The sequence below is a fragment of the Belonocnema kinseyi genome, chromosome 4 (assembly GCF_010883055.1).
Source record: "Belonocnema kinseyi isolate 2016_QV_RU_SX_M_011 chromosome 4, B_treatae_v1, whole genome shotgun sequence".
NCBI classification, from domain to species: domain Eukaryota; kingdom Metazoa; phylum Arthropoda; class Insecta; order Hymenoptera; family Cynipidae; genus Belonocnema; species Belonocnema kinseyi.
This window is the reverse complement of record NC_046660.1, coordinates 72800845-72811414: the sequence shown is the minus strand read 5'-3', so window position 1 is coordinate 72811414 and position 10570 is coordinate 72800845. Positions and strand designations below refer to the sequence as shown.

At 25.3% G+C, this 10570-nt stretch overlaps 1 protein-coding gene across 2 annotated transcripts in view; it reads left to right on the top strand.

Moving 5' to 3' along the window:
- Window positions 1–989: 989 nt before the first annotated feature.
- LOC117170582 (phosphatidylinositol 3-kinase regulatory subunit alpha) overlaps window positions 990–10570 on the top strand; it is a 175553-nt gene continuing 165972 nt past the window's right edge. The window contains exons 1-4 of one of the 2 annotated variants that reach the window (XM_033357437.1): window positions 990–1303; window positions 5950–6450; window positions 6534–6793; window positions 9894–10007. In XM_033357437.1, coding sequence (XP_033213328.1) covers window positions 9923–10007 — 85 coding nt within the window. In that variant the 5' untranslated portion in view covers window positions 990–1303; window positions 5950–6450; window positions 6534–6793; window positions 9894–9922. Of the gene's footprint in view, window positions 1304–5949; window positions 6794–9893; window positions 10008–10570 lie in introns of both variants that reach the window. The other variant, XM_033357436.1, reaches the window with a different exon arrangement.

The window sequence follows — 10570 nt, the reverse complement described above, 5'->3', positions numbered from 1 at the left end:
TGCGTGATTAAACGATTTTATTGATCTTAAACTGCGTATAAAAATGATAAAAATCAAAATTATGTGCAAATGACATAGGAAAATAGGTTTTCATGTAATTTGTCAATCTGGCGCCATATGTTTTATTTTCTTGAATTTGGTACGTTTTGTTAAAGCACAAATAAGTCGCTGTGTGCTTAACATTCAGCATGCCCTTTATGGGTTAAACGATTTTAAAATTTTTTTATTAATATATTCTTTCTATAAAGTATACAGTCCGAAAAATAATTGGACATATTTTATTTTATATGTATCTTTTAAAGATTTAAAAAACAACTTTCTTGAGCAAATAAAAATTGTTTAAAGAAATAGAATTTTGTTAAACATTAGAAGAAAAGTATGAAAGTTATATAAGTATTGAACAATAAGCAGCATAAGATACCAATTTTATAGGACATTAGACATCTCCGAATCGACTTTAAGTAATTTCAAAAATAAAAAATCATTCATTGTTTAAATAATCAAATAATATTTTTTTTAAAATGTTACTTCAAACAATGACCAACTATTACATTTCATTCAGAAAATATGATTATTTTTTTAATTTTCTGGGGAAAAAAAAATATTTAAATGAATTAAATTTATTTAAACATTTAAAAATGGCTTTAAAAGCCATGCGGGATATTTTAATTGACCATTAGTAATTATTTGTATTATGAAAGAGGGCAGAAAGTGCTGGAAATTAACAATAATACGAAAAAATTTAGTATCACTTTAATTTTTCGCAAAAATACGGATTTTCTTCCTCTGGAAATGTAAACTTGGGTAGAGGGTGTGCCTTGCGCTCTAATTAAGAGTGAAAAAATGTTGCAATGCATTTTTTCACCACCCTTATGAAAATTGAGCGCGGACATTTGAAAAATGGCGCGCATTTTCCGGGCGTTCGCAGCGTACTCTAGTTGACTTTCACCTAACCCGTTCATCGTGTTATGGCGACGAGAAACGGTGCTGTCATAAAAGTCAATAAAAGTTATTCCCAGTTTTTGCGTAAATTGTCCTCGTGTTCTAAACGTGAGAAAACGTTCTTTTGCCGAGAAATAAGACATTTTAACCTCGCATCCGTCCTTTGCAGTGAATGAAGGAAAAAGCGGTTTTCGTTTCGAGATAATTTCGTTATGAGTAGTGTTGCAAATTTCCTCGTTCGGTTAATCGTCGATGCTACGATTTTCTAGGATCATGGTCGTTCTTTCACCTCAAGTTTTAGCTTCAGAATTGAGAATCTGAAATATTATGCTGGATTTTCACGCGTTACAAAAAGAAGCAAGTGAGTTAACAAAATTTCTTTTTCTGCTTTTTCCTTCCTTCGCAAACCGAGCGTGGCTTTCAATGCGCTTGTGTTTGCGTGTAATCGCATGTGTGCCAGTACACTGAGCCATGTGACTGCAATAAAATGATTATCACTTTTGCTCTTTTTACTTTTATTATATACGAAATTTAGTAATATTTCAAGTGTTTTAAGCACACTTTGAGGTTTTCTTTGCTATCGTTTATCAGAAATGAAATTTCGAGAAAGAAAAATTCGTCTCAGCCTTATTTGGTCTTTTTGTTTGTTTACTTGTTCCAAGTTCCACTTTTGTTCTTCATGTTTATAGATATAAATAATACTGATATTGTGTCCGAAATGAAATATCCAAGTTTGCAAAATAATATTCAGAATAAGATTTACGAAAAACTGGTTTTTATTCTTAAAGGGGATAAATAATTAATTTCTAAATTTCGTCTGAAAAAATGATTCTCTTTCGCTCCGTTGGCAAATATCTGATGATAATACAGTTTATTCATAATTAAATTCCATTGTAGAGTGCGTCCAGAGGTGGCAATAGTGATAAGGTACTTGATCCTATTTTGCATTTAAAAAAGCCTGAAAATTACTGTAGATATTTATTAACTTATATTGCAAATTGGAAGACCTAATTTAACCCTTAAATGACACGCCTCCAAAAAATAACGTAGCTGACACTTGGGGTCTTGAGGACCCCAGCGTTTTTAAACTATTGTAAAAAGTTTAATTTTTGATATTTTTGTTAAAAATTGTTTTTGGATATTCTTTAACATCTCTTCTAAAGAATCAATCGGTATATTAAATTAAATTTTATTTTTAACACTTCGAAAAACAATGGAAAATTAATGGATATTACAAATTTTTATTTTCGTTCAAAAATGATATGGGATCCAATGGACCCCTAGTGTCATTTAAGGGTTAATTTATTTACTGATTATTAATTACTTTCGAGCTTTTGGATCACTTTGATCGATTTCAGTTTGACCATCTTTATTCAAAGACATATTCTTACTTTTGGGCATATAGAATTGTTTAATGTTTCTCCTTCGATCATTGAGGTTAAGCAGCGCTTAACTCGGGCTTATTGGGATGGGGGCGTACTAGAGTGGGTGTATTTATTATTAGATTTTTAGCTTTCTTCACTCAGGAAATAATACTATAACTCTACAGTACCATTTTCTTATAAAATATTCACATTTGAGAAATAATGTTTCATTTTGCGAGAATTCAAATTATTAGAAACGCGAGAAAAAATGAAGTCGTAAAGTTTAAAAGAAAAATATTAAAGCCACAATTTTTTTACTTTTCCTTGAAAATTATTTTTAAACTTCTTCGCTAATTGCTTAAAATATTTTCGCCATCTCAACGAATCACTACATGCAGAAAATGAAACAAAATAGTAATAAAAATAAAAAATTTAAGACATATATAAAAAAAATGGTTGAATTTTAAATCAAGAAGATTAATTTTCTGCCATAAAAGACAAATTATCAACAAAATACATATATTTTGAACCAGAAAGTTTTTTTTAACAAATTACATTTTTTTACGTTACTAACATTTCCAAACTAAGTAGTCAGATTTTGTCACTGAAAAAGATTGATTGATTAGTTACATTTTCATATAATAAACTTAATTTTGAATAAAAAAAAAACGAAAATTCTACCAAAAAGTTCAATTTTTTACCAAATAGTCGAATTTTATACCAAATTATTGAATTTTCATTGAAAAAGTCGAATTTTCTACAAAATAGTTGAATTTTAAACCCGAGAATGTGATTTTCTGGCAAAATAATTTATTTTTAACCTATCAGTTGAATTTTCAACAAAATAGTTACATTTGCAATGAACAAAATTAATCTTACAAACAAAATAAATGAAATTTTAATTAAAATTGTGAATCTTTACCCAAAAAATGAACTTTAAAAAAAGTAGTATTGATAGTTGATATATTAAACAACAATATTTTAATTAAAAATGTAAAACAATTGGATTTAACTAGCAAAATCGAATTTTCAATCCAAAAATGGATGTTCTACCAAAAAAGACAAATTTTTAACAAAATATATGAATTTTCAACAGATAGTTAAGAAGGTGAAAAATATTTAAAAATGCCATCAAATTATTGAAGTTTAAAAAAAAGAATTCAATTTTAAACCAAAAAATGTATTCTTAACCAAAATCCCTGTGATAAATAAATAAGAATTTTGCTAAATTACAGACTAAAGAATAACATTTTAAATAATATTAAATTAAAATTTTAATATTTTAAAAATACTATGTTCGAAATCTGTAAATTTTTCTTTTTTTCAATTGCATACTTCTTGATTTTCTACTATGAATTTTTAAATTTGGATTAAACATAAGTTACATGCTTGAAAAAATGTATTACACTGTTTTTTACATTCATGGCACTATTTTTTATCTCCAAAGTGATTTCGAGGCCTGAATATTATACATATTAATATAAATATAAATATTATAAAGGATTCAAATTTTATAAAAATTAAAATTTATTTATTTTTAATTTAAATAAGCGATTGTTGATAAATCAAAAAGGATTTGAAAACATTTCAAAGTTATTAAAAAGTTCTTGGCTCTGATTTTAAGAATTAAACCAATATTACCGATAAAGTAATTTCAAATAAAAAACGTTGTTTTTAATTAAAATTTTGTAAACTTAAACAAAAAAATTATTTTAGCAATGCAATTGAATTTTTTCCTTCTGTACTTTCTTACCAATTTTTAAAAAGTGGTGGAATTTTCGTAAATAATGGCTTATCTTTTCGGGGTAAACATTCGGTAAAATTCTACTGTTTCCAATTTCGAAAGACAAGTTTTTATGGCTGAAATTGTTAACACAATTTTTTTAGGGAGACATAATTTTTGATTAATTAAATTCAACGGTAATAAATGACTGATAAGATCATTTCGTATCAATCTTACTGTATTTGAATTAATAATCTTTCTTGAAAGGTCACTTAAAAATTGACGCTAATATTTAATCAGGAATTCCACTTATATTTTTCAGGTTAATATTTTCCAAAATTTAAAGTAATTATTTATTTTGAAAAATATATTGTAGGAACCAGGTGTGTTACTTTTTCTTAGTATGAATAAAAACTCTAATCACTTTTTGAACTCAAGAATGGGCCTGCGGTATTGCTATGAGATAAAAAAAAATCGTTATTTTGAGAATTAAAACAAATGTTTCTATGGGTTCGAAAATTATGGTATTTTTTATCTATTCTTTGGTATGAAAACCTAATAAAAAATTCAAACCAAAGAAATATAATTTGTTAAAGTTAGTATTTTTCTTGTAAATTAGCAAACATTATATTTTTTAAGATTTGATTAATTTGTATAAAAAAATAATTTTTTTTAGTATTGTCTATGGCGTGCCTTTAGTTTGTATTTAGGAAGCAATATATAATTTTCGTAGACATCAACAAAATTTCTTCTTAAACTTTATAGTTGCTAAAAAAGTTTGAGCTAAAAATTGACAAATTTTTAACAAATTCAATGTCTAAGAAATTTTTTTTTCGATATCATAAGAGATTATGCCTTGCAGAAGATCACTGGAGATTTAATAGCAACTTTTCAAAAATTTCGTATTTTCATTGATATTCTTTCCAAGAATAATTATAATATCTTCAATCATTGGATTATATTTTTTAATAGTTTTTGTGAAATTTACTTGGAATGTGAATTAAATTTTAGGGACGACTCCGAAAATCCCTGTTTCAATATTATATAATTTGAAAATAAATATGATGAGCATTTTTATGATTTATTAATATAAAAATATTTTAATTAATAATAAAATAATTGAAGAGCTAATAAACTTAATCTCAGGGCGCGCAGTCTTTCTGTTATTCCCCCTTTTTCTCTATTCTCAAATGTCTTCTCTTTTTCTCTTTTTTCTAATTAAACTTTTTTAATTTTGACTAATTCCTAACTAAACTATTTATGATTGAAATAAAACTTGCATGGTAAAATATTCTTTCGTTGAATCTGTACAAATGACAAAATTTTGAAATTATAATAAAGTAAGATGATCTGCCACATTGAAGATTTTTTAGTTTAAATTTCAAAAATAAGTACAAAAATTCAAACAAGATTTACAAGTAATTTTAATGAATTTTGTTTCATGTGCAGTTTTTTAAACATTTAAACAAACCCCTTTCTCCTTTTTTTTTAAATAAAGAAACCGAAGCTTTTCTTTCAGACTAAAGTAAAACCAAAAATGTTTTTTTATTTACAAAATCAAAAATAAAAAAATTTTTAATTTAAAAATGTGTTATCTCTGAGGGTTTAATTTTTAAACTTGCATAGTTAAATATTTTAGTTTTCTTTCGTGCTTTCAAATAATTTTTTCTGTATCGGGTAAAATTTGCCAAGGGTCCCCGCCTAAAGTTTTGTTGTCGCTAACTTTCAATTGTACATAACTCCTGATAAACTTCTAAAAATTGTAACGCATTTTTATCTCTTTCTATTCGATGTTTGCAAAGAATTGAGTCCATCGAGCGTTACGTATTATTGAAATGACCTCATGAGACTAAATCACTGCTGTATTATCACACCGTATTATCATTTATCTTTAAATAGATTTTTTCTTTATAATTTCAGCAACTTCATCCGGATTGTAATTGCAAGCTGCAGTTTGAGGCCACATGGAAAATAATACCAGTCCTAAATAAAGCAACCGATTTTAAAAAGTTATCGTCTGAAGACAGCACTGGGAAAGGATGCGAAAATGATCTAAAAGTTGGATTTTTTATGAGAACATGGAATATATGATAAGAAGGATTGCAGAGTGCACAACGTGATAGAGACTAGAATTGACCATCGATGTCTTTAAATCGAATTAATTTTCAGAATGTGTACATAAAGTTTCTGCCATTCATATGAACATTCTTTTTATACACGCACTTAACAAATAATATCTTCATTTCACTCACGAATTCATAATATTACCTCAGAGGATTTTATTATAGTAACTGCCTATCTGATTGGCACTGGCTGAGAATACTTTTTAGAGCCAAGACTTATCATAATTATTGACTTCCAAGAACTTCCGGATAACTAAAACTGAAAATTATTCTTGATGACAATGACTCTCGTCAAAAGGTGCCAAAATAGTTTGAAGTATTTTTCATTAGCTCAGTAACATCGAAACTAAAAGTAAAAGAACTCAAGATTTCTTTCGTTAGATACATAAGAAGAGAGCAACTGTGATTCCAGAAAAATGCACAATTTTGGTACTTTATTTTGGTGACTTGTGTGCTGTAACTTATGTACATTTATTGTTCGATGTTGTTACAAAGGCAGGCCTATATCAAATACATTTTCCCGAGAGCGATTTTGTACAGTTTCTGAAAATAGTGACACTTTGTACATCCATCGCTTCTTTTGAAGGGAGTTTATTCGAAGTATTTTCTACGACCACTAATTGAGGAGCAATTTGTACCTGGTAGGTGTCAAACAAAGTATTTTATGAGTAAATCATACAGGGTGACAGAGAAATTGGGATATGACAAGTGGATTTCTTTTTTGACTGGGAATTTTACGAATTTTGAGAAAGGAAAATTGGCCCAACTTTGATTTCAACCGATTTATAAATGAATAGTTGAAGTGTTATCTTTTTAATGATGCTATTCAGATTAGAATGATTTTATACTTTTAATTTTCAAACCAAGATTTTAATTTAAAGAATTTTAAAGTGCAGTTTTAAAGACTTAAAGAATTAAATTCTAGAAGCGTATAAAGTAGAAGATTTTTGATAAAAAACATTTTTTTTAAATCAATTGTGAAGATAAATAAATTAATGATTTTTAAAATTGAATTTTAGTTTAAGATTTAAAAAGTGAATAATAATTGACTTCACAAGACGATTCAAAATCAGTTCACAATTTTAGAATTTCGAGTTTCTAACGTTAAAAGGTAAACTGTTTCTATAAAAAAATGTGAAACTAAATTATAATTATTATAACTTAAGTATAATTAAACAAATATGAACCCCTGATTGAAACTTCATAAGCTTTTTTTAATTTTGTTTAAACTTCAAAATAATATATTCATAATTAAAACCTTATGATTAAATTTCAAATATTACTTCAGTTTAAAATATTCAATTTTTAAGCCACTAAATTTGAAATTTTTCAATAAAAAATAAAATAATAATAAGTACTTAATGTTTAGAAATATATGTTTATTTAAAATCAGTAATTATAATTATATTAAAAACTTAACTTTGAACATTACAGTTTTATTTTGTCTATTGACAAATTTTTTATTTGTAAGTGAAATTATTGAATTTTAATATATAAATTACAATTGAACACATGATTCTTAGAAAAAATCCGAATATGTTGAAAAGATGTTTAGAATTTTTGAAAATATTCAAAATAATAAAAAATTTAAAATGATTTTTAAAAAAAATTTTAGGAAAAATTCAAATCATTTTAAAGGATTTTTAGCACTTCTAAAAAAATTCAAAAATAATTAAAAATTTGAAAAATGTAAAACAACATGTAGTTGTTTAAAGATTTTGAAATAAACTTTCGAAGCATTTTAAGGATTTTTAAATTACTTAATATAATAAAATAAAATTTTGTTTAAGAAGTATTCAGTTTATAAAAAAATGTAATGGTTCAATTTTTAATGTGTCTACCTTAAAAAAATGTAAACGCCCAATTGAAACTTTATACACTTTTTTTTCGGTTTTAAAATTGCTTAAAAATAATATGCTCATAATTAAAGGTTTTTATTAAATTTCAATTATTATTTCAGTTCAAATATTCCATTTTAAAATCATTAAATTCGGCAAATTTTAATTAAGAAAAAGAATAATTACTTAATATTTAGAAATGTTTTACTGTTAATTTAAAATTAGTAATTATAATTATATATTAAAAAATTGTTAAATTTTGATGTATAAATAACAATTGAACACATGATTCTTAGAAAAAATCCGAATGTGTTGAAAAGATTTTTAGAATTTTTGAAAATATTCAAAATAATAGAAAATTTGAAATGATTTTTAACAAAGTTTTAGGAAAAATTCAAATCATTTTAAAAGATATTCAGAAGTTCTGAAAAATTTCAAAAATAATTTAAAATTTGAAAAAAATGTAAAACAACTTGTAAATGTTCAAAGATTTTGAAATAAAATTTCGAAGCATTTTCTGGATTTTTAACTAGTTAAAAAAATTTAATTAAAGTTTAAGAAATCTTCAGTTTATAAAAAAATGTAATCGTTCAATTTTTAATGTTTCTAGATTAAACAAATGTAAACGCCCAATTGAAACTTTGTAAACTTTTTTCAATTTTAAAATGACTTTAAAATAATATATTTATAATTAAAAGCTTTTATTAAATTTCCAATATTATTTCAGTCTAAAATATTCCATTTTTAAATAATTCAATTGGAAGTTTTTTAATTAAGAAAAATAACAAGTACTTAAAATTCGAAAATCTCTGACTGTTCATTTAAAATCAGTAATTATAATTATATTTTCAAAGCTAAACAAGAAAACTAATCTTTGAACGTGACAGTTTGAATTGTTTTATTAAAAAATATATTAAATTGCCAATCAAATTGTTGAGTTTTGACGTAAAAATAAAACTGAACACATTATTCTTAGAAAAAATTAAAATTTTAAAAATAAATATAGATTTTAGCTGATTTCGAACAAAGAATGTAGAAGCGGTTTTGAAAATTTTTAAACTCTTCAGAAGAATAAAAGCATTTCCTAGGGAAATTGAAAATGATTTTTTTCTATTGAAAAATTAACTTTGAGAGAATATTCAAAATGATTTGTAAAGATTTACAAAATTTTCAAAAATTATGATAAATTCCAATCATTTTAAATTATGCTTAAAAGTTTTGTAAAAATTTTGAAAATAATTTAAAATTTAAAAAGATGCAAAATAAAATTTAAATATTTCGAAATTTTGAAGCATTCTAAAGATTTTTAAACGATTTAAAAAAATACTTGGCAATTTAAGAAGTTTTCAGCTTATAAGACAAAATATAGTCGTTTAATTTTTAATGTTTCTAGTTTAAAATTATATAATTTTTAACATTTTTAATTTCATTGATTGCTTCTTTAATTTAGAGAATTGAAAAAGATAATGTAGATTTATATTTTTGGAACTGAATCCGAATATTTGAACTCTATAATTTATAAAAATTTTAATTTGTCAGTGTAACTGCATTTAATTTAAAATTGTTAAGTCGAAAAAGTTTTAGGAGCTTTCATCTTATACATGTAAGTTCTTGAGGATTTGAATACAAAATTTTTGAATTAAAAAACTTTTTAACTTCAGTTTTAAATGTTTAAAATTCAAGAGTTTCACTTTGAGTGCTTTAATTCGAAGTTTAATTTTTATTACTTCAAATGGACAAACTTTTGGCTTTAGAGTTCAATTTTTTAAATTTCATTAAACGTGAAAAATGTTTGCGAATCGGGAAAAACCCGGGAATTTTTTTCTTTGATTAAAATGGCCACTCTGTCATAGTTTTTTGAGTTCAAACGTAATAGTAATATGTTTGATTTTTTTTCTTGCAGTTTTTAGAGGTACATTTGAGTTGATCCTAATGCTGAAAGGAAGTTTAGAGTCGTACCACGACATCCGTAACGAAGAAGAGTCGTCATACGTAACACTCAGCAATGGACCTTTCGGTAAGAAAATATTTTTTAGACGAATTTCCCCGTTTTGAAAGAATTCCTCCTTTTTTCCCTGCTTTCAAGAAACTTATTAATTTTCTCTTTTTTTCGCTTAAATGATAACTGATTTATTAGAATACAGTACAAAAATGGAAGAATTTTTATTAAAAGAAGATCCGTCTTAATTGAGAAGTCGACTGTTATATTTTTGGATCGAAATTCATCTCTTTTTCACGATAGAAAATTCATCGTTTAATGGAAAGGTCATATTTTTTGGTAAAAAAAATTAAACTACTAGGTTAAAAGTTGAAATAGTTTGTGAAAAATTAATTTTATTTCTTGAAGATTCATCTGTTCGTTTTAAAATTAATTTTCAGAAGACTATTTATTATAACATGCTACGCGCCGATTGATAGTGATCCTAGAGAAGTGAAACACGCCTTCTGGGACACTTTAAATGACACAATAGACATCTTCGAACATGGGGAAAGAATAATTCTACTGGGAGACATGAACGGTTGGGTGGGCATCCAAAATCAGGATACAGAAAGAGTATTAGGTAATTTTGGGGATCCAAG